General features: G+C 39.5%; 1 protein-coding gene across 2 annotated transcripts; it reads right to left on the reverse strand.

Annotated features, from left to right (window-relative positions):
- Positions 1-4,822: 4,822 nt before the first annotated feature.
- Positions 4,823-16,274, reverse strand: GAL (galanin and GMAP prepropeptide). 2 transcript variants are annotated; one of them, XM_067540378.1, is made up of 7 exons: positions 16,083-16,274; positions 15,569-15,649; positions 14,799-14,853; positions 12,594-12,665; positions 12,022-12,108; positions 8,778-8,855; positions 4,823-5,106 (listed from the first exon to the last, which is right to left on the reverse strand). In XM_067540378.1, exons 2-7 carry the CDS (start codon positions 15,647-15,649, stop codon positions 5,054-5,056), a joined length of 426 nt encoding a protein of 141 aa, XP_067396479.1. In that variant the 5' UTR covers positions 16,083-16,274; the 3' UTR covers positions 4,823-5,053. The 2 variants fall into 2 exon arrangements, with proteins under 2 accessions (XP_067396479.1, XP_067396478.1); XM_067540377.1 differs by lacking the exon at positions 12,594-12,665.
- Between the last annotated feature and the right edge of the window lie 9,117 nt (positions 16,275-25,391).

The raw sequence follows: 25,391 nt of genomic DNA on the forward strand, positions 1-25,391 counted from the left end.
TTGAAGCACTCCACGGTTAGCTCTCAGCGTAGTGCTGGAATCTGGCTGCTCAAAATTTGCAGCCAGCCTATCAGCCTCCACAGCCCAACCCTAGGGGAACTTTCACCCTTCATTTCACACAAATTATGGAGCACACAGCACGCAGATATAACTGATGGGATGATCTTTTTACTGATATTAAGCCTAGTATCTCCATCTGGCTTTTAAACGGCCAAATGCACATTCCACCACCATTCTGCACTTGCTGAGCCTGTTATTGAAACGCTCCTTCATGCTGTCCAGGTGCCCAGTGTAGCGCTTCATTAGCAAAGGGAGCAAGGGGTGGGCAGGATCCCCCTGGATCACTATTGGCATTTCCACATCCCCAGTGTTTATTTTTTGTCAGGGAAGTAAGTGCCCGCCTGCATCTTATTGAACAGACCCAAGTTCCTAAAGATGCACATATCATGCACCTTTCCAGACCACCCCACATTAATGTGGGTGAAACGTCCCCAGTGAGCCATAAGGGCCTGCAACACCATTGAGAAGTGTCCCTTCCTGTTTATTTACTCTGTGGCAAGGTGGTCAGGTGCTAGGATAGAGATATGCATGCCATCTACTGCCCCCCCCCCCCCCAGTTTGGGAACCCCATTGCAGCAAACCCGTCCACTATGTCCTGCATGTTTCCCAAAGTCACTACCCTTCTTAGCAGAAGCTTTTTGATGGCCCTGTACACTTGCATCACAGTCACTCCAATGGTGGATTTATCGATTCTGAATTGATTCCCAACTGACCGGTAGCAGTCTGGGGTTGCCAGTTTCCACAGAGCGATGGCCACTTGCTTCTCCACTGTCAGAGCTGGTCTCAAGAGAGTATTCATGCACTTCAGGGCTGGGGACAGCTCTGCACAAAGTTCAAAGAAAGTGGCCTTTTGCATATGAAAGTTCTGCAGCCACTGCTCATCATCCCACACCTTCATAACGATGCGATACCACCAATCTGCGCTTGTTTCCCGGGACCAGAACCAGAGCTCCACGGACTGAAGATGATGCATGACAGCCTGCAGCAAACTGGAATTGTTCCGCTATATGGCTTGTAGCAGGGCGGCCTCAGTAACATTGCTATTTGCCATGCTGCAACTCCTCTCTTGCCTTTGAAAATACTGCAGGATTAGCCATGAGGTATTTGTGATGCTCACAATGATAGTGCAGAGCTGAGTGGGCTCCATGTCTCTCCAGCAGTGGCATGTGCGTGGCATAGAAAAACGGTGCGAAAAAGCATTTGCAATTTGTTTGGGACAAGAAGGGAGGGGGAGGGAGCACGTTGCATCATGGGAGGATGACAAGTTTCCCAAAAGCCTCTGCGGCTAATTGCACTGTCAGATAGCTACCCACGGTGCACTGCTTTGAATGTCGACCCAAGCGTGGCGAGTGCGGATGCAAGAGCCTGGCGCAAGGAGCATGGTGTGATCACGCTCCTGCGACTTCTAAATTTCGGCAGGTGAAAGTCAATTTAAAGTAAATTGACTTCAGTCTGCAGTGTAGACATAACCATCTGAGAAATAATATCATAATCAGAGCTAGTCTTGAGGGACTTCTAGCTTACACAAAGTCAGACAGCACTGGAAATCTTCCAAGAAAGCTTGATCTCCTGAGACATCTAGTGTAAAGAATTTCAGACAAACATCCCAACAAAACCTTATGAAATTTATCCATCCTTACTTAGGAACATTTTAGTTGGAATCAGTTTAGCAGCTGTACTAATTTGATTAGAGTAATTTAACTCAGTTTATTTTAATCTGAATTTTTTATTTTATTTGAACAGAACACAAAATTATACTGAGTTTAAGTTCTTTGAAATTGATATTAGAGTCAACTATTTTTCCATAGAAAGAGTAGAATCCTTGTGATTGAGAGACTGCAGAGAGGTCCATTAATGCACCAGATCCAAAACCCTTGGAAGTAGGTAGAAGGACTTCCATTGACCTCTGTGGGTTCTGGATCAGGTCATTAGGTAGCAGTATGGAAAATATTAGTGGAATAAGGATTAAAATGTGTTATTTCTTCTTTTTGCTAGTCTTGGAATCTCATTCATTTCTCAAAAGATGACACTCTAGCAGCTCAGCTGGTGAAAAAAATTTGCACTATTTCCCAAAACATCCCAATGACACAAGCTCTTTATGCATCTGCTCAAAAGCCAATTGAAGTTGAGGAAAAACTTCCATTGATTTTAGTGGGCATTAGATCAGGCCCTAAGCAACCATCCAAGAAACATCATGTATTGATCAACAAGAAGAAATGGCTAGTGACACTTTAAAGTAGACACAAGGACAGGGGTTTGGTTATTGGAGGTGGCATCTAGAATATATTTAACTATAATAAAAGTGAATAACAGATTATGTAGTAATTCCTTTGGAATTTCCGACAGTCTGTTTGCTCTGGTCAGCAACATTTTAAAGTGCCAGTGCCTCATTGCACTGTAAGCATGTAACATAAAATTCACCTAAGGGGAGGGCCCATCAAAAGCTCTCTAGCCCTTCCAAGTAGAACCCTGCACAGCACTTTTTAAAATCCTGCTCCCATCCCATTGCGCAGTTCCACTCCTACTCCCATCTGCTTCTGTGCTGTTCCTTGAATTTTTATCCCACTCCCACTATTATGGCAGCAGGTCTTGTGAGACTGTAGCAAGATGCTGTAGCCTGCCTCGGAGCCTGGGCTGGAGGAAGGGTCATGACACCCCTGCTGGGCAGATCAGGGCCCTGCAGGCCAAATACCCTGGGAGCAGAGGGGCGGAGCCAGGACAGGAAGGGTAAGTATAAAAGGCCGGTCTAGCAGCTCAGTCAGGGGGAAGCTGCTACTGAAGAAGAATGTGCTTACCCTGAGGCTGTGGTCTGGGCCTGACCTAGGCCCTGCAGAAGAAACACCCTACCGACTGGAGCCTCCAAGGCCTGCTGGGTCCTAGTAGCTGGAAAGAGCTACCAGAGGTCTCTGACTGGGAGAAACTCCCCGAGGCCAGCCCTGAGCTAGAGAAGCTGCCTGTTGCCAGGGACCCACTGGAGCTGCCTGAGCCCGGTGTGCCGGAGGACCCACTGGGACCCTATGACTTGGAGAAACTGCCATCCGTGGATGGCCCTGAGGAGTTCCTGGACTGGCTGACAGTGAGGGACTTGTGGGACTCCTGCTAGCTGTCTACCCCAGTGACTTGGAGGAAGACCCCTGGCTGCAGGTACCTGGGTGCAGGGTGGGAGGAAGTAGCCCAGGGACAGCTGATTATAGTTTGGTTGAGTCTGTGGTCGAACCAGTCAGCGTGTTGCGGCTGGAGCCCTGCTGACTCAGTGGCAAACCTCTTTGCCACCGTTAGGGCCCTAGGCTGGGACACAGTGGAGTCAAGTGGGCCTGCGTCCCTCTCCCCGCTTCTCTAGCCACCCTGGGAGCGCCTGGCTCCTCTGAGCTTCTCTGCCCCACCTGCTTGAGGGCTGGGGGCAATAGACTACTTTACCAGCCCCGCCCTGCCTAAGGGCTGGGGGCAACAGACTGCGTACCAGCCCCTCCTGCCTGAAGACTGGGGCTATAGATTGCTTTGCCTGCTCTGCCTGCCTGCAGGCCGGGGGCTACAGACTGTGTGGACAGCCTGCCCCACCTGGGGGCCAGAGCTAAAGACTTATAAAACCACTAGCTTTTCCCCATATAGCAAGGCACTGTGGCCTTCCTTGGATGGTCGTGGCCGTGTCCCAAGCCTACAACGACCCACAGGATCACGATCCCGCTGCAGGGCTCTAAAATTGTCCCAGCAATGGCTGAACATGGACATCTCAGCAGATGTCTCCTCACCAGCACCCCCATGCAATGGGTTGGGAACCCCCAACCCTCCCAACTCACCCATGCAGAGGGATCGGAATCCTCATGCACCCCTACAATAGGATGAGCAGCCCTTGCATCTCCCCCTCCCCATGCAAAGGAATTAGAAACGTCTAACCCTTCTCCATGCAAATAGCTGGAGAGCCCCTGCATCATCATGCAAAGGAGACGGGAAGCCCCCATGGCCCACCATTCCTGGGCACAAATTGCCCCCATTGCCACTCTTACTTCTGTGTTGCTGCTGGTGGCAGTGCTGCCATCAGAGCTGGGTGGCCGGAAAGTGGTGGCTGCTGGCTGGGAAGTTCATGTTGTTTGCAGTTCAGGAGGACTGTTTTTTTAATCCTGCTTCCATCCCACCCCGCAGTACCCACTCCCACCCGCTCCTACATTGTTTCTTGAATTTTTATCCCACTCGCATTATTATGGCAGCAGGTCTTGTGAGATCTGCAGGATCACAGTCCTGCTGCAGGTCTCTACTTCTAAGGCCCATGGTGAGTCCTATGGGTGGTTGGTGGAGATGCAGTGGCCAAGCAGGAGTTGCAGAAAGAGATTCTATCCTGGCCCTTATCAGTGTGCTTGGAGAAGAGACCACATGATCTAGGAAACCAAATCCACTCCAGAGGTGTGTGTTTTATTGACAGCAGTGGGGTCATGTCTACTCTATGGGCACTACAGCGGCACAGTTACAGCACCTTAATTATGCAGCTGTAGCACTATACTATAGACGCTTCCTACAGCAACAGAAGGGGTTTTTCCATCACTGTAGAGCTCCATCTCCTCCAGCAATAGTAGCTAGATTGATGAGAGGAGTCTTCTGTTGATTTAACTGCATCAACATGGGGTAGAGGGGAGTTAAGTTGGCACAGCTACACTGCTCAGGCCTAGGCTGGTTCGTATACTTAAAGTTAAACATGTATTTAATATACTATATATTGTGCACTATGTATGTAGTTTTAAAACATTTTAAGGGAAATGAAACAAAATGCAACTGCTCTTTTTTTATTTTACTACTTACCTAAAGAAATATTTTTATCAAGGCAAAAATCTTACATTGTAACATCACAGAAAAACAAAACAAAAAGGGCAGAAAGTACTTTACCATGTGTAACTCTGTATAAGAGTAATGTAAACAATAATCACCATCTTCTGTTCATTTAAAGCTCTGTTCAGAGTTCAGTCTTAATTTACAATACAACAAAGTATAAATACATTATTTTTCAGGACTGATTTGTTTCTTCTGATGAAGGCAGATTATCAAATGCCCCAGCCTCTGCAAAGGGGAAAAAGAAAAACACAGTAATGATTTTAGCAACGAGTAGTTAAGAGCAAAGCTTAGTATTAACAATTAATTTCTAAAAATCAACTATATGATTGCTAAACTTTCTTACTTTGCATCCCTTCAATCACAGATGAGACTTTTCATACTTTTCATGGTTCATTTTTGGCTATTTAATTTTTCTTTTGAGTATTAATAAGTAATATTATCCTGTTATTTATACTGTTTAAAAAAACCTTTCCATATCAACTTTGATGATTTGATTCATATCACTGAATATCAGTGTCATAAGATTTTATATTGTTTAATTAAGTTTGATCCTGTAACTGGCTCTGGGTGGGCAGACCCCTGCACTGAACCAGTTTCAGGATTGGGGCCTAAAAGGCCAACTGTGATAGTGACCTCCAAGAAATCACTTGTAAAGGTGTTATTTTAAATATGCCCCTTCTCTTGAAGATGGAAGTACATGAATTATACTGTTTAAAAATATTTTTCTCTCTAAAATGGATTATTTTGAGAAAGAAAACACATACGTTAATATATTTAGTGTAATAAACTGATATTTGAGTAGATGTGTAAAAGAGTTTATATTACATTATTATTGGACTGAAAATAAAGATTTTTTTTTTAAAAAAATCAAATATTGATTTGGTGTACAAATTCATGTCAAGAGCTTGCTGGTAGCCATTGTTAGCTGAAAATGTCGCATCACTTGTGTTTTATAGCTCTGGAATACCAGTTCTGCATTACAGAAAAGCCATTGTGCATGATCCAGTGGATTTGTTTTTTGTGCATTCTCAAAGTTAATTGTAACAGTAAGGAGGAGCATGTAACTGTGCAGCCCAAAGAGCAGACTAGGTAATTGTTACTCAAAAAGTCACAGTTCAGCCCCTAGTTGCCCCCTTATTCCATGGGGTAAGTAATTGATGTCAGCTCTTTACTAGGTGCATATTACTTTCCCCTCCATGCTGGCTCAGTTTGCAGAGGTCAGGGCTCAGTTTATTCCCCAGCCCTGCCCAATCACTCGTGCTGACCTGCCCAGGAGGCTGCTTTGACACCCACCTTGGGACCTGCATTGTGGGTAGCTTACACATGGGAGTGTCTATATTGCACTGGTATATGTACACCAGCCAACCAATATTAAATCAGAATCTTCTTGAGCATCCATTTAGCATTTAGAGGCTGAGGCCCAAATAACCCTCTGAATGGGAACTCTAACTCATTGGCAGTAAGCTTGCATTTTCCTTCACATGATTTGTTGGAGGAGAGGATCGATACCTCTGAACATGGATGTTCCAAGAGCCATCCTCCCCAGGCCAGTTATGCTCTCAAGCTGTTCATGCTGTGGCTGCTTTTCCCAACCTCCAACTTGTGGGAGGATTCATTAAAAGCAGCAGCATGAAACAATGCTGACTTTCCACTCCCTCAGTTGGGAATAGCCTATGTATGGGTAAATAGGGTCCTCAATCAGTAGTCCTGTCAGGTGGCTACCCTGTAAATATGGATTTGGGCACATGCTGATCATTCAATTAAAGGGTGGAACAGCACTGAAAGACTGGGAGAATGGAGATTTTTAGACCATTGTGTGAATATTTGAAAGTATTGTTTTAGAATGAATTCATGTAATCTATCGGAATAAAAATGTTGAATGGAAAAATATTCGTAGTCCACACATAGATTAAGTAAACATGGTCTGCAGGAATTAGGCAGAGAAATGGAATCCACCCTCTCCCAGCCCTGAGGGATCAGTAACTCACCTTGCAAACAGGCCCATTGATTTTAATGGGGTACCCTTTGACCAAGTTACTTCTCAAAATTAGGATATCAGATTTGGGCCCCAGTTTTGCATACTAGACATTTCTATAAAAAATGTCAATTTTTTTCAAAAAGGAGATTTTTTTAGTGCAGTTAATCCACATTAATGCTTTAATTATATAGCAAAACCAGGGTTATCTGAAAAGCCCTGTTATCCAAAACATGGTCCTGTCCTACCTCAACCTCTCTTAGATATCTCAAAAATTCCTTCAGTTTTCCCAGACTTTGATTGTATTAATTTATTCAACATACTCTGTGAGATTAAGATAAGGAAGGTTTGTGCTGTGTTGAAAAATTCGAGAAATGGTTGCTTTTGGAGTAAGATTTTGTGCCAAAGGATGGACAATTGAATTATCCTGGAAATGACAGTACTGCTCAAAGATCCTTAATTATATCATTCACAGTCTGTATAACACATAGTTTAGATTAACACTGTGGTGGTATTTTAGTATTTACAGTATTTTCAGCAGTTAGGATTTTTCTGAACCAACACAGATCATTTTAGAATGATGCCCAAACTGTCAAGAGTTTAATTTATAAGATTCATATGATCTTGATGTTAACAGACCACTGTGAATATCTTTTCAAAAGTGAAATTAATAAAACATAAATATAATACATAGTTCCTTGCTATCATTCCAGGGCATACATTATAAAAAAAACAAAAACCCAAGACCTGTAATTTCATCTAACAATAACTTCATTGCTATGGAAATGTCTACAATTCATTATATTCAAAGGTAGGGATTAATAGAGAAGGTATGTGACAGAATTGGTGACTTTTGAATGAAAGATTTATAATGTTTGCAATTACAATACATGTGTTTAATTTTCCTGTTTTTCTCTCCTAATGCAAATAACTTTCTAAATATTTTGAATGTAGCAGAGTTGAAAGTAGCAATTTTACATTGGCTGAAAATTTTAAAAGGGCATATTTAAGTAAATCAATTTAATTTGCCTGAAATTTTTTGAAAAACGCATGAAGACCTTCAAAATTATAACAGGTCTAGTAACCACACAGGTTTTCCCTTTGCTTGATGCTATAATAGTCATTAATTAGTTCTCAGTTAGGCATCCTTAATGGTTTCAATCCTACAGTTCCTATATAGACAGTTCTCCAGTATTTCACAGAGTTTTGTCTGCAAGATTGAACTCTGTGTTGCCACACAAGTGAGTGATGTCACAATTTCAGGGATATGACTTCACTGCAGTGTCCAAATGGGTCACTAGCTAACACGAATGTAAAGCAACATGAAAATGATAAACTTTGAAACATTTCTTTTTATTCAGTCTTTTAAACGAGAGTTAAAAATATAGACTATTAAAGTCAATTCAAACAGTTTTAGCAGTTGTCATTGTGGTAATGCCTACAAGCTACAAGCAGGATTGGGACCCTTATTGTGCTAGGCACTGTACACCCGTATAATGAAAAGATGGTTCCTGCACAAAGGCAATTACAATATAACATCTCAATCCTGCAACCACTTAATCATATACTTAAGTCGTGCACTTCTGTGACACTACTTGTATGCTGAACTTTAAGCATCTGCATAAGTGTTTTCAGGGATCATTTCTTCCAGATTTTAAACAATTATTTATAAATATGGGCATTCAGTGATATCGTTTCAGCATATTTTGTTCTAGGAGTTATGTCAAACATCATCAAGGCCATTCTCCAGTGATGCTGAACAAAGTCACACAATTTAAACATGAATTTACAGCAAACAATTATATATTCAATCCCAGTCCTGCAGCTCTTATTCTAGTTTTATCCAAGTAACAATTACAGAATCAGATTCTTAGTGACTATGAAATAAAACTACTTTTAAATGATTGAGAGCTTTACTAACCTTTAAGATGCAAGTAAGTCAAAAATTCAATTACTGTGCGTACAACATTGTTGTCAGCCAGTGGTCTCCCAAGATTACCTAGAAAATATTTATTGAATATTATTTCATATATACAGAATATGAATATTTGCTGACATATTCACCGTTCTGACTAAAATTGCAAGAGTTCAGAAAAATCTGTGGAACAACATTTCAATGGAAAAAATGGAAAAATTGAGGGCCAGATTCTCTCCTGCACTGAAATATGTTTGGTGCAAGAATGGAGGGGCATCAGGGAGCTTGTTAGAGGTCCCTGATTCTGGTGTTGCCTCATCTTCTAACTGATGTAAGTTACACCAGCATTCAGGTTATTTGGCTTACAGGGCTTGCAAGGTCCTCCAGGGCTGTCTGTAGAGCTTGTAAATTCTGCAACACCAATCAAGAAGTTTATATCTGCAGAGACCTCAGAGGCTTAGATTTCCAAAGAACATTGGGTAGATAGGTCCAAATTTATCTTATTAAAAATAGTCCACTACATTAGTTCTCCTTGAATGTGTAAAGAATTGCCATTCTAAGACAACTTTATAAGAAGCCACTACATTCTGGCAAGTGAAAAATATGTTTTTCAAAATTTTGTATTTCAAAATACCTAATTCAATTCCAGTGAAACTTAAAAAAAATTGTCTCCTTGGAATAGGGTTTCCATGAGAGATTTCCCAGGTGCAAAGGAGATTTTTCAGAGTTGATGGAAGTAGTGTGCTTAAATGAGGTTTATATTAGAAACTAAGTTACAATCTTTTGGTCCCATCCTGCAAGATGCTGAGCACCATCAACTTGGGGTGACTTCACTGGGAATTGAGGGCACTCAGCAGCACCTAAGGAGCTGCTTCTGCAGTTCCACAATGTATAGTTTACAGATCACACATTTACAAAGGAACTGTCTGCACGTCCACAGCTGGAAAACAGTGAGTCAGTGAGAAGTATTACTAGATCAGAGTGCACTAACTGTCCCTTTCATCATTTCAGAGTAGCAAAATATGCCTGCTTTGCTAGGCACCAACATTTCAGGAAACTATTCCAGTGCTTTTTTTTTTGTTTTGTTTTGGTTTTTTTGGTACAACCATAATCAGAAATGAATTAATTGTCTTCAACAGAATTTTACAACTTACGGGATACCTATCAATGTTCTCCTAATATTTATGGGGTGAGTAAATAATAGAGCCTTACCTGAATTTTGGACCTTTATTGATTGACTCTATCAGATATGTCTGTATTGTATTATTAGGGTTTGAGTTTGTAAGCTCCTTGGAGCAGGATTCTATCTATCTTCCCATATTAGCTGTTTGTGTGCTCAGCATTGTACTATCAGCCTTCTCTGGATTGGAGTGAGAAATGGATCTCACTTTGAGATTCCCTAACAGGGGACTAGATCATGTCCTTTGGATCCATACATAAGGTTCCTTCCATATGTGAATCACTCCTTCACTATACAGAAAAGGGAGTCACAACAGCTCCCAAGGCTTCTTCTGGACTTCATACAGAGCTGTCTGGAGATCTGTGCATATTAGAAGGAAGGAAGCAGTGGGTGGAACAAGTAAAGAATGGGTAGATCAAGAGGAGGTCCCGAGGGGACCTAAAGGTTATATTTAAAAATCCACATCCAACTCTGTTATGGGGAATCCCCTTTAAGGGAGACCTCTGCTGTGCTACCAAGTAACAGGTCTAGAGATTCTGTCACAGAGCCTCCACATGTATGGCCTGTGTAAGGAGGGAAGGTGGAGGTGGGATATTCTGCTCTCCCAATGGAAGACTTCAGAAAAAACCTTGAGGGGAATTTAACGGTATTTCCTGCTCTAATATGCTGGTGTTGCCATGTAGGAGTGTGCTCTAGCTATGAAAATGTAATTCTATAAAGCAAAAGCTACCTGCTGCTAAGCTGTAATTCTCTTTAATTATGAATGATGAAACGAGAGTTGGTTGTTATATCAATGGTTAGAAATGGTGTGTTCATGTTGTTAACTTCCAACTGAGTACCTGCTTTAACTTATTGACTATGACATAATTTTATATTTTTCTTTTATTGTTACAAATTGATATTGGAAATTCTATACAAAGTGTTTAAATATAAAACACCCCAATAAATAGCAACTAAAAACCAAAGTCTGCCTCTGTAGAAGCTGAGCAGGTTGCCACTAGCATCATTTACTCTTTGTCTGGGAATGTAATCTCAGTATTTTTTAGTTCAACAAATAAGTTTCAGATATACCAAGAAAAGGAAATGGCTTTTATAGTGGTCTAAATATTTGCTTAGAGAAAATAAGGTATTTTGAACAAAGTAACAATTTCACATACATATAGGAATTAATCACAGTAAAATTAAATGCTTTAGGATGTACATTTAAGCAAGAGTATACACAGCAAGCCTTTTTGAATTTTCAAACATTACCATCAGCATAAAGTAGACAAACAATGGTCATAAAACAGGGAGGATATACCGTAAAGATCTGATCCTGAGAAGCACAGAGTACTCACAACTCCCACTGATGAGTTGTGACTGCTCAGCACCTCTCAGGATTAAAGTTCTGTTCCAAAACACATAGCAATAAATGGAAAGACTCCTAATTACTTCACTAAGCTTTGGATCAAGCCCTAAGTCTTCTAATTGAAACAATTTATCTTGTTTAATTATGGAAAAATTATACAATTGTACTTGGGATGGGGTTATTATGAAAAATCCATTTCTCAAAAACCAGCTCCATATAACATTATTAACAGCTTTCAGCTCTAGGTTGATATGATAAAAGGGGCCTCCTGTATCTATAACGTTCCCGAATATATGATCTAATATTGTCCCTTACTGATCACACTCCTGTGCTAATCAGTTAGGTCTCCTAAGTGTTTGATAAGACTTAAAAGCTTTGTTTTAAACATATAAAGAAAAATGATAGGTTTTAACAGATAGTCAAATATGTTAATTTGGATAAAATGACGGAAGCTCAAAAGCTTTTGCCCTGCCAGCCAATGTATGACTCTGCTTTTTAAACTATTACTAGGCTTAATACATGTAACTCAGGTCATGATCTCCAAACTCCGGCATCTGTGGTTTTTGCTTTCCTTTCTCATATGAATACTCTCAGACTTCAATGGGACTTCATGTATGTTAAGTAAGATTTTGTCTCCCTAAGGGCAGTACAACTCAAATGTAATAAATAAACTGTTATATATAGATGGACATAAGCTCTCTTGGCTTTCATAATTTCATTACCTGTTTTTATATCTTCTTCAGGCTGTATCTCACGTTTACCAGCTAGGCCATGTTTGTCATTAAAAGATCTGTGATTATCTACTGCATCTGTTAAATAAATTAAAGATGAAGAATTAATTTAGTTTACAATCTCCAATCATATGGTTTGATTTTCATGGACTTTACTGAGCTAGCTCAAAAAGATTTAAAAGAGCCTTTATATAGCCTTCTTTTCATTTGTGCATGAGAACATGATGAGATTGTTGATGGAATGAGGTACAGTTAATGAATCAAAAGAATAATTTTCTTTAAGAAGCTTATTACTGAATTAAATAAGGCATTTTCTAATTTTCTGTTTGTAGTTTATAATATATCCATTAAGGGCATAGGCCTATATTGCTTGCACTCCCAAACTCTTCCTGAATTCAGTGGGAGTTTTGGGTGTACAGGGAATACAGAGTTGCCCCATTCATAGGTAATTTAGGAATGTGGTTTTACTACTCTTTCCTCTTTTTAAAAAAATGTTGCCAATTAATTTGTTTGAAAGTAAACTGCAATTAGTTTACATGAATAACCTCCAAAAACTATCTTACATTCCCCAGGTGCCTCTTCTCTCCCCCTTGCAATGGGCATTTCCTTTATCAGTAAAAGCTGATCAATACGACCTGCAACAGAGGATGATGCCTATTATGCAATCTTAGAGAAATGGCACTCAGCAAGTATATTTCCCCCATTACAGAATGGAGTGTATGTCTTTCAACACAGTCTATTCTGGTATTGCTGCTTTAAGGCAAATATACTTACAAACATTTACAGAACCAATAAATACAACAAAGATGCAACATTTATTTTTAGATATCCCAAGGTCAGTTACAAAAAGTAAATAATAAAGGAAAAAGACAGTTTTGATCCTTATATGGATAGCAGTATTAATTATCTGTAATGTTTATCATGTGCTATAGAGGGTAGAACTCGGCAACCCCTGGTAATATTTAATGTAAAGGGTAGATACAGACTTCTGTATGTTTTATGTCTCTCAGCATCTTGAAAACCTCGTGTGAAAATAAATGACTATTATTAAATCAGCTACAAATAGTTTTAAAGGAAAGCTATTGGAGAGACCTTCACTTTTCATTTCCATACTTTTTGGTAATCTGAACTTTTAAGTTTTCAGCCTTTCAGACATTTGTGTTTTTGGGTTGTTTTTTTTTTTTTTTAATTACAAAATGGAATTAAATATTTTCCTCTCAAGTTACTGATATTTAAGAATATAAGAATGGCCATATTGGATCAAACCAATGGTCCATCTAGCCCAGTATCCTGTCTTCTGACAGTGGCCAATTCCAGGTGCTTCAGAGGGAATGACCAGAACAGGTAATCATCAAGTGATCCATCCCGTCGGCCATTCCCAGCTTCTGGCAAACAGCAGTCCCTGCCTATCCTGGCTAATCATCATTAATGGACCTATCTTCCTTGAATTTATCTAGTTCTTTTTTGAACCCCATTATAGTCTTGGCCTTCACGACATCCTCTGGCAAGGAGTTCCACAGGTTGACTGTGCATTGTGTGTAGAAATACTTCCTTTTGTTCATTTTAAACCTGCTACCTATTAATTTCATTTGGTGCCCCCCTAGTTCTTGTGTTATGAGACGTAAATAACACTTCCTTATTTACTTTCTCCATACCAGTCATGATTTTATAGACCTCTATCATATGCCCCCTTAGTCATCTCTTTTCCAAGCTGAAAAGTCCCAGTCTTATTAATTTCTCCTCATATGGAAGCAAAATCATTTTGTTGCCTTTGTCTGTACCTTTTCCAGTTCCAATAGATCTTTTTTGAGATGGGGCGACCAGATCTGCACAGAGTATTCAAAATGTGGGCATACCATGGATTTATAAAGAGGCAATGTGATATTTTCTGTCTTATCTATCCCTTTCCTAATGATTCCCAACATTCTGTTAGCTTTTTTGTCTGCTGTTGCACATTGAGTGGATGTTTTCAGAGAACTAGCCAAAATTACTCCAAGATCTCTTTCTTGAATGGTAACAGCTAACTTAGACCCCATCATTTTATACGTATAGTTGGGATTGTTTTCCAATGTACATTACTTTGCATTGATCATCATTGAATTTCATTCTGCCATTTTGTTGCCTAGTCACCCAGTTCTGTGAGAGCCCTTTGTAACTCTTATTTACAATCTCAGAGAGTTGTTGGTTTTTTTTTTTTTTTTTTAAATCGAAGAATAGTATTGGAAGACTTTGCATCTGGGCATTTTCAAGTATATTTAGAGTGAAGTCTTAGCCCCGCAGAATTCAGTGGGGCCCAATTTCACCCTTGATTGATCTCCAAAATTCCATAAAATGTTATAACTATTTTGCAAGACAAATATCCTTAGATTCTATACAACTCATTATCATTATTAGTTTATAATGAGAGGTAAAACTACTATTTTAGAGTAATAAGATGTTTGCCACCTAAGAATTACAACTCACTAGCACTAAAGAACTTTGTAAGAATGCCCAAATGTGTAATTTCCATATAATTTAGTGCCTTTACATAGCATTGCTTTTGAAGAGGAAGATTAACTTCTAAAACTATTTGTTTCTATCCCAGGCTTCAGGTGTGTAACTAACTAAAGGTTCTCTGAAATGACCCTCTTCGGTTTTATGTAAATAGGTTTAAACAAAAATTACTTCAGTAGCCAGATCAGTGGATAGCACATCCTTGGCAGACAATAGGTAATAGTTGACAATTTTTGATAGAATTTTAAAATATAGAAATTAAATATTTTACTTACGTGGCCCAAGTAGGTAACCAGCACTATTCAAAGTCCAGCCCCTCTTTTCTTTTGCCTTACAGAGGGAAAAGTGCAGGTAAAATATTTATTGCATGATCTACACAATGTTCTCTGAAAAAAAGAAATGAGGTTGGCTTGCGCGAATGGATTTATTAGCATTTCTAATGAGCAGATATACCTTATTTTTATTTATCAAAATATTATTTCACTCTGGGTGAAACCCTGGCCTCAGTGAAGTCAGTGGGAGTTTTGACATTGACTTCAATGGGACCAGAATTTTAATCCTATATAGATGAAAGTGCTAATCACGCATTGCATTACGTTTTAAACTTTACAAATTAAAATAAATATGATCTGCTCCCAATCTGCTTTACTGAAAGTACAGTAGTTTTTTTTTGGATTTATGCAATTTGTCATTGTGTCTCAGGTGTTTATATTTTGTAAGCTTATGTAAAACAAAATAATTCCTTGCTTTTTTGCTAAGTAAAATGGCCATTCATTGAATTTTGCTATATAAAACTAATATCCCTTGTTTGTTTTGTTAAACTACATTGCAGTACATTTGGCAGAAGTAGATGAGTATTAAAAATCGCCAATATTCCCAATTGTTCATTCACCATCCAAAATATTCTCGGGCACTTGCTTTGTTTTGCTCAGTCCTATATCTAACCAGAGTGCCTGTCAGTGTAGAGTTTACTGGTACTTGTCAGATGAGACACTCAGTGAGCTGTCTAATGGATAGAGCCCCTGTAAATGACATTTATACTTACTGATAAAACGAGTCCAAATGTTTCTGAGAGGGTGGCGCAAAGGATTAAAGAGAGAAACAGGAGACTAGTCCACCTCTGCATCTGAAAGGAGACCATAAACGCTCGGAGTTATTTGCTTTGCGATCCAATCTGGGATCCCAGAGGCTGAAATTGACTTAGGTTCTCACAGGACCCTGATGCCTTAAGAAGCATTCAGATAGAAGGAATCAAGTGTGTGTATCCTGGGATGAGTTCTGTGCATCTGAAAGTTCAGGAAGGAACGGCAGAGGATGTCAAATCCCAAAAAAGAACATCCCCAAAGTAAGAGACAGGGGCGGGACCTGAGCACACACGGGCATGGAGACACGAGATCAGCCTTTACAATACCTGCCCCTTTTCCCACCTCTACACACAAGTCATTGCGGTCACTAATAAGGGGTGTCAGAAGGGAAGGCGTCTAGGGTCTAAGATTTCGTATACCTGAAAGTTAAATACCCTCCAGAAGGCAGAGAGGCTAAAAATAAGAGGAAAGTACCTTGAGTTGGGGTGAGCTGGTCTGTTCACTGCGCTGGGTCAGTCCTGGCTGGCAGTGGGGCAGGGAGCTGTCCGCAGGCTGCTCTGGGGAATGGATGTTCTCAGCTGGGACTCCTCACTGCATGGCCCCGGTGCGCTCACTGAGTAGGGGATGCGGTGCCTTTTGAGCTCAGGGGATGGAATGGAGTGGGGGAGGGGGCTGCAGTACTTGTGAGCCCAAGCCCGCTCCCCCTCCGCTATTTATGGGTTGCGGCGCAACTTTGCAGGAGCTGCTCTCTCCCAGGGGAGAATCGAGAGCCGCCCACATCCCCGGGTCATTTCCCCTCGCAAGTCACTGCATTAGGAAGGGCAAAAATTACAGCAATTCAATTAGAGGCATTTGGAAGCAAAGATGTGGGCTGCAGATAGATAACAGCCTGGCCAATTACCTTTCATTACGCCTGGGTTGGACACTCTGGCTAGCAGTGAAAAGAGCTCTGTTCTAGTCAGCCTGGCCTGCCTTCTATCTTTTTCCTGCAACTTCAGAAGTTCTTTGTTGTTGTTTGAGAATAAGGAAGGGTAAATTGAACACAGCTCCCTCTTTGGAGAATCAGGTACAGAAGCGGAGCTAAAAGGAAAAGGCTCTGTATTATGCGGGCTAATAAGGCTCGCATTCTTGTCAATTACAGTATTTGTTCTTGCATTCAAGAGCAGAGAGCCCCCCTCCCCTTTTCTGCGAACCCTATGAATCTCTCTTCAGTCCAGACGCTATCGGTTTCCTTTAAAATTCCTTTAAATCAGTCTGTTTACTCTAGCATCAGAGCAAAAGGAACTGGAGGAAAACTCGGTTATTTTACTTACTTACTTACAACTTCAAAGTGTTAAAGGGGGAGCCCTTTAGAAATGTATTCTGTTTATTTCTTGTCTTGACTACATCTTGGTGAGATTTTGTATCTAAAATATAACCAATCTTATTCTCAAGTTTTCATGAAAAAGTAACACAAACTCATCCCACTACCTACAATACTCCTCACATTGGCTTTTGGCTACTGTAGTTCTATTCGTTTTCCTTATCTTAATATGGTTATAGTCAGTAGAGTGACTATAAAAATAACACAGCGAGGATTCCAAATTTAGTTTCCCTCAATGATTTCTGGATCAAATTTGCTCAGTTTAGAAGGCATAAGATGAGTTTTCTAATTAGTGGTCCTGCAAACTCCTTCTGAGAGCTGAAAACTACATTGAGAGCTTTCTAATGTACCAGAACTTAGTTGGTTAATTAATTTTCTTGTACAAGATAGACTAGACTTTAGCTCACTCTTCTACAGCTATATAGGGTCTTCAGTGCAATAGGAATACACATGTGGGAGGAAGGGATTTGAACAGTGTGAGACACAGTATCTCTCATGAGTTTAAAGGCAGGCAGGGTTTTTACTAGAGTGTAGCAAAATCCAGGATAGAGGAAGAGGTCACATCATAGTCTAGGTCTCTCCTCTGCCTGCAATTATGTTCTCTCTGTGACAAGAAAAGCAGGGCTAGATTAGTTTAAGCATATCACTAGAACTCTGAAGTAAAAATGCAGCTGTACAGTCTTATATGGATAATTTGGGTGTAGTTTATTTCTTGCATTAAGTATGAATGCACATCAATGCGAAGAGTAAACTTTGCAAATCTTATTCAACACACTGTCATGTCACTTACTGGGGATATTCTGTCAGCCAGGGCCTGCATGCCCTTTAGAATTCAGACGAGATAGAGGTGTAAAAGCATCTGGGAAATAGCAAGATAATTTTTGCAAAGTGCCTTTTATTTTAACTTCACCAATAAAGCATTTCTTACTGACATTTTCTAGCCTTCATCAGTTACTTTCATTTCTAATTTTGAAGCTATTGTGTGACACAAAATGTTTTCTTTGTGTTATTAAAATAAAAGGACAAAGGTGTGAAAAACTGGATTCAAGCAGCATTATAATAAAAATGCAATAATTTTGCTATCTTTGGCTGACATTTGTTCTGCATGTCCCTATCAAAGATATTTGGAACAATGTATTTTTAAACTATGACTCTTATTCTCTTTTATCAGCATAATTCTGGCATCTGTTTGTCAAATCATGTCGTAAAATAATCTCCTCATCTTTGCTGGAATCAGAAGTAGATGAAAGCCTCTTTATACACTCAAAGGCTTCATCAATCATTTCCCCATTATACATTTTTGTCTAAACTTATATCTTCAGATTAGTGTCAGTTAAATAATTTTACCAGTCATTCCTGTAACTGCTGTTCCTATTTTCTCAATTTTCATTGTCAAGGATGCTATTAGTTTTTATTATTAATTATTATTATTCTATAGGAATTATAAACCTTACTCCTCAGGCAGAAGAATTGGAAATTAATCTTAAACCTGCCTTTCTATATAAGCTTAAAAACGGCCATTGGTCTGGGTAAATGATCAGTTTTATTACTGGGATGACCTTCTCACATGTTCATTTATAATTGGGTAGAAAGGGCTTCATGTAGTCTGCAGTGACTATTAAAATTATATCTGGTACTGAGCAGAATTTTGCCATCAGACAACACTCTTATGGGACTGATCCAAAGCCTACTGAAGTCAATGGGAGTCTCTCTATTGAATTCCGTGGCTTTTTAGGTCCAGTATCACACATTTGGAAATAAAACTGTATCTAAAAATCTTCAATTTTCTACATTGGGGATTGGATGCTTCTAATTTACTGTACAATTATCTCTCACAAAAAATACATAGTTACAGTATTCTATAATATATTGCATCTTAACAAATTACTTTTAAGTAGTGGTATTTCATAATTCAGGAGAAAAGTGGGCTGCTATTTTTGGAACAATGAAAATAATTCAACCATTTTTCCTTGGCAAGTCTTAGAATTGTGAAACAAAAACATGGCTTAGTCTAGCAAATTGCTGAAGTGGCTGCATTTTGTACTGGAGGCAAAGAATGTGCATTCATGCTTCTTGAATTAACAGGTTTGCAAGGCTAGGAGCAGAAAAACAGAATGATCTGTCCCTAAGAAAAGTCAAATCCTTGTATTACTTGAATCACCTATTTTTTTGCTAGCATTCTGTAATGCTAATCCTGAGATATTCTACTATTTATTTTTCACCAATCTGAGGTACAGCCATTTAGCGTTACTTCATTTCCTGTAACTAGTTTTTAATATAAGAGAATGGTGGGAATCACTAGTTGGCACTGTTACATATAAACTTATACATTCTTCTTGGTACTAAGTGAGCATTTTTTGAATACCTGCTATACAGTTTATACAGTTTGTGATGTAATTTCTTGTATGGGGAGTTGTTGCACACAGCAAGAGAGTCTGCTTTCTGTTTTAATCTAATTAGAATCAAGTCTTGGTGCAGAGTTGGCTCTGGTGTTTGGTCTGAGATTTCTGAAAAGGAGGTTTGCCAGCATGCTGTTTATGACCACCTGTATTCAAGGACTGCTGTACATAATGTAAAATAAACAACATGTATTAAGAAAATACACAGACTCTGCATAACTGATTTGTCCTCCAACAGGAAACCAACCTGCTAGGCCCAAACCTCTACTACCATTAAGTTGAAGGGCTACAATATGAAAGGACTTTGCCCCTTATCCTGTGGTGATGTGTTTGTCTTATTAGATTCTTCTGCAGAAGATTAGGAGTTTTACAAGTCATTAAAAAGAAAATGTGTAGACCTAGTTCCTGATTCACCATTGTCTTCCAGTTTTTGTCAATGTATCTCCTTTGATTTCAAGAGATTTACACTAGCATAAAACTAGAATAACACAGTATTGGATCAAGCCCTTGGTGTGGAAAGTTCTGGCAAGTTTCATGATAAAGTCACAGGGATGGCAGGAGGAGACAAGTTAGTCAGGGATAAAATAGAAAAGGGGCCAAGAAGTGATAGAAGTGAGCCTGGCAAATGTGATTGTGACCCAGGAGCTGAGATGGGATGGCAAAAGGGAGTATGGTCAGCAGGAAGGGAAACCCAAAGTCTTGATGGGATTTGATGGGTGATGGGAAAGAGCTGGGCCAATGGGAGGTGGTGTTTATAAATTTTGGGAACATTTTGTAGACCTGGTTTAAATGGAGTCAAATTCAGGACCAGATGCTGACTCCCTTATTCCTAAAGTAATCCCATAAAAATCAATGGGACTATTTGGAGAGTAAGATACTAGTCAATGTGAATAAGGATATCAGAATCTGGCTCTTAGAAGTTATATGTGCAAGATGTTAGCATAAAATATCCAGCCCTACATATAAGGGACATTTTTAACATCTTTATGAAACTCCAGGTACATTATACCCAGTGACTCCCCTTTCATCCACTATTTTACTAAATTGTTCAAAGAAACCCAGCAAGTTAAAGAAACACAATTTAATCTTACAGATGGGCTGATTTGACTGCATCAAATTATACTTATCTGGATGTTGTAAGAGTAACTAATTAAACTGAATTTTATTTCTGGAACAAAGGGGAGGGTCAACAGTTTAATTCACAGGATCACCCCTAGGTTCTGTGCTGAAGGTGCATCAAATCTTCTTCCAAGCATCCAACACAAGTAACTGAAGTAGGTACTGAGGAACTCTGAAAGGAGAAATTTTTTCCTCAGCTGCTGAGCTGCTTGGTAGCTGTTATTTCAGTTTGAATGGTGACTTGGTGACTGGTGACTTGATAATAGATGAAAGTCATGTTGAACAAGTGCAAGGGAGGGCACATTGAAAGGAGCCATTTAAACTACACATACATATTGCTGGGTGGTAAATTAACTGTAACCATTCAGGGAAAAGACTTGCAAATGGCAGAGGCAGTCATTGTGGACAGCTCAATGAATGCATCCGCTCAGTGATGGTCAAAAAAGGACACAAAGTGTTAGAATGAATTAAGAATCTGTTTGAGGGTGCCTGAATTACTGAGTGCCTGAATTACTTTAGTGTACATGATAATGCATTTCCTAGAAGGGAATTTGGTATAAGGTAATTTGTGAGTTGAAAACAGGGATAAAGTTGGGAGGAGGTAAAGGTTGTGATTATGAATGGAGTGACTTATCTGAGGTGGGATGAGGAAGGTTTATTGGGTATTATCAGCTGGATCCTGTTTGGTTGTGTTTATTTGATATCCATTATAGGTACAATGGTGTTTGTTGCTTCTTCTTACTTTAAGGGTATTTGTGTGTGGGGGGGAGGATTTTCTGGATTTTACTGTTAATCTGCTCTGAATGGCAAGAAAATCAAAGGGGTTGAGCACTATCCCTAAGGCAGACCTTTCCCCTTACCTGGTCTTGGCAGTTGGAGCACTGACAGAAGGGGGTATAGTTCCTATGTACATGGCAGTGGGATTGAAGTTTTTCTCTCATCTGATTGGAGACCTTTTGATGTGGTGCTTGTACATGTTCTGTAAAGCCTTCTGGACCTTGTGTCTTGCCCTGGAGGTACTTCCTTGAGAACTCAGCTGTGACAGCTATATCTTTTCAATGGTTGAGAAGATTAAGCAATGCAGTGGTGAGTTGGGATATGAAGGGAGGATGAGATAATTGTTTTTGGGCCTTGGCTATCTGATTTCTGTGGTGTGTACTAAAACTTCATCAGCCAGTCACACTTCTTTTGTCAACTCCTGTTCTCTCCTCCTGTGTCTGTATGTTGTTGGTATGGACCACATAAACTTTTTGGGGCAGGAAACTTGTTTGTATACCTGCTTTTAAACCGCCTAGCACTCTGTTGGCATCATACAAATAATAAATAAGATAACAAAAATTATGATAATATGGAATAGACAAGGGGGAAGAGTCTTCAGACATAGGACTTTGGTAAAACAATTATCCCATCAGTCTCACTGGAGGTTTCATCTTGAGAGCTCAAGGTATTCGATTCCAGGCTCTCTACTCTTTGTTTCATACTGCTTAATGCAAGGCTAGTGGCAAAAGTTTCTGCCATACATGATCCAATTTCAGGTATGATTACTGACTGCTGCCTCTTGTGGTATACAGGTAGGACCCTGAATAAAGCAGGATTCTGTAGTGAATGAGATGTTTCTGGAGTTGGTGTGCCTCCTTCACTATAGAATTTGACTGGTATGCAATGAATGAGGTAGGAAGGAGGAACCACAACTCATTAATTCTGTTTGGAACTGCATAATGTCCAATGTATTTGACATGGGGCAACAACTGAACAATGAAGATTAAAAACAGATATTAAAAGAGCATTATTCTTAGAGCATTGCCCAACCTCGCACTGAATGAGTTATAGGTACTCTGGATAAGTAGTATGTGATCATATAATCAAAGACTATCATAATGCATGTACACATGGGGTAAGGTTGTGTAAGCAAAGTTAACTTTAGCATTTCTAAACTTGAAAGTATCTGCCTATCTACCTACTTATATGGACTCCCATCATCATATCTGAACATCTCCCAAAATTACATTGTATACATAAAGATATTTATCTGTTTCTCTTTCATCCAGTCAATGAGAGAGAGACTGGTTATTTTTAATGCGGTACTATTGTGGAAAAATTTGTTCAATGCAGTACATTTTTCACTTTGCCTTGAGGATACTATGGTTTGTGATTATCCTGTTATCTTCTAGGAGTGAATTCTAGATTTGTGGGCCAGTGGCCAAGAAAGTTAAATGAGGTTAAATTTACAGTAGTACATAGTTATAGAAAGTCGTGATCTCATAGGGTGAAGCAGCCCTTCAGGTATTTTGGGTCAATTCCATACAGGGCCAAAATTTTGAATCCAACACAGTATTCAATAGGCAGCCAGTGAGGACAGCACTAAAGTACTGAGGTGATGTACTCTCAGCAGCCTGTGTTGCTAAGCAGCCTGGCAGCTAAGCTGCTGTGTTCTGAAACAACTGTAATGCTTTTGTTTGTTTGTTTGTTTGTTTTTTTTTGGGGGGGGGGGAGTTGAGGTTGATGGTTTAACAACTAGGTACAGAGAATTACAATAATCAAGCCTGAAGATCACAAATGAATGGATCACTGTGGCTAAGCCTCAATCTGAAAGGAGAAGGCATAGGCTTCTTGCCAGAAAGATGGAAAATGGTGTATTTAGTAGCCATGACTATTTGAGTATCTGTGATGTTCTGTTCCGGACACCCAGAACTGTAACCCACTATGACACTTCTGCTTCAGCAAGTGAAAGCTTTGCTGGAGATCAGACTGTGTGTCAACTTCACGCCACACTAGTTGGTCCACTTCACCAGCAAACTTCTCGATGCTCTGCCATTCTGAAGCTCGCCTTTTCAGGTAACTGACATTGAACTTCAACTCACGAATTCCTCCAGAGACGTCTGTCAGCAGCATCTTGTCCCTGTCACAGAAATTAAGTTCACCATTTCCGAAGAGAGAGGGTACACATCAGCCTGTTAGGTTAGCTGAAGACCCACACTTTGCAATAACACAGCACTGAGATGGTTTTGTAATAAAACTAAGAATACATTTATTAACAAAGAACAGGAGATTTAAATGGTATTAAGCAAGAGAAAAAGATATGTTTTCTAGTGATTAAAACTTAATCCTTGCAAGTTGTATCTTTGTCTAAAAGAGTTTCTCACTCTTTCTCACAGCAAGTTATCAGCACCTCTTGCCCTTCAGGCCAAGAGGCTCCAACTTTCACAGGCTCAGAGAAGCTGTTCCATATGTCCCCAAGTGATGGATAACTAGAACGTCTTTCTGCTTCCCTTTTTATTTTCCAAAGTCCACTGTCTTTGGCTCAAGAGCCAGGAAGACTTCCTGGGGGTGCAGACTCTGTACCCCAGTGTGTTCACCATGCTGCCCCTTGTTAGCTTTGTTTACCTTAAAAGTAAATATACTTTCTTTGTGTTCTGGCTTACAAAGCTTGACCCAAACAGGTAAATCCACATTCATTTGTCTAATGCAGGCTGGTTTATCAACTCTCTTTACAACATATTTTAGGAACATATTTCCAGCACACACACACAACTCTTTATATACCATTTGTACATGCATCACACCAATAATACTTGTGAGCAGCATGTGACCAGCTTTCACAGAAGACCTTACTTGCTGCACTTTTATAGTACAATGATACTGTATACAATTAGCTGATTTAATTGCTTATTCTTTGGTGTTCAGAGCTCCTGTTCTCCCCCGGGGGTGCCTGGACCCTAATTGTCACAGTATCCAGAAGCAGTGAGGAGGCCCAAAGGGCACAAGACTGTAGACTGTCTTAATGATCTAAGAACGTACACTCAATGGAGGATAATGTTATAGCAGTGGCAATTCTCTGAAGTGCTTTCCCTAACAGCATCACCACAGGCTTTCCAGAATTCAGCTTCATCCAGCTGCTCTTCATGATTATCTTGACTGATTATTTCAGTCAAGACACTGGACAAGTTGGAGATGGCATTGTTTGCATCTGATATGAAGATGATATAAAACTTCAGTTTTCAACTGCATAATTTCTTATTATGTAGTTTATTGTATGGAATATTTATTCCATAGGTTTCCTACAAACCCCCTAGATTATTTTACATTTCTTCACCTTTGTAGTGGCTGTTTTTTCTTTAATGAACCAAGACAAGAGAAAATGGATGGAAAAACATTAAAATGGACAGTAATAAGAGAAGGGTAATTTTCTTTGTCTTTCCAAAGCCTTTGCCACCATTTTTGACTTATTTCCACATTTTGTACTTCTGGTCTAATGCAGTTGGACAGGGGGAATGTGCTCAATTTTGGCTGAGTGAATCATCTGCCAATTTAGCACCTGCAGCTCAATGTCAAATAGAGCTAAATATTACAGATTTGTACTGAATAAAGGGCTATTTTCTCTTCCAAGTTATACTGATATCAACTAATGATTTCTAGCTGTTATCTGAATCAGCTTGTACTAGGTCTATTATGTATATTGCATACTACTACAATACATCTATGCATTACACCAGGTCATGTTACATAATTTCAAAAAATGACATTTGGTACAAGGGACATTAATTTAAAACTAACAGAATAAAAGATCAAGAGGCATATGATTAAAATACATTACAGTACACAGTAATGTATTTTAATCTCAAGAAACAATCAAAACAATCTTGATTCAGTATGTAATTCTTATATATTTCTCTAGAAAAACTCGAGGTGTGCAGTCTGAAATTAAGCTGGAGGTCTTCATGAGTAAAGTCTCCCACCATCACTGGAGAGAAGAAACAACAATTACTCTTTGTTATGTTCTAGAAATAAAAATAGTGTGGAAGCCCCCTCAATCCAACCAATGGTCTGAAGTATTTTGAGGAATTATGTTTACCAAGGTACCGATATGAATAGTGAGTTCTTTGTATAAATGTGCATATTCTC

The sequence above is a fragment of the Emydura macquarii genome, unplaced genomic scaffold (genome assembly GCF_026122565.2).
Source record: "Emydura macquarii macquarii isolate MOO-44397 ecotype Brisbane River unplaced genomic scaffold, CSIRO-AGI_Emac_v2 contig_587, whole genome shotgun sequence".
Taxonomy (NCBI): domain Eukaryota; kingdom Metazoa; phylum Chordata; order Testudines; family Chelidae; genus Emydura; species Emydura macquarii.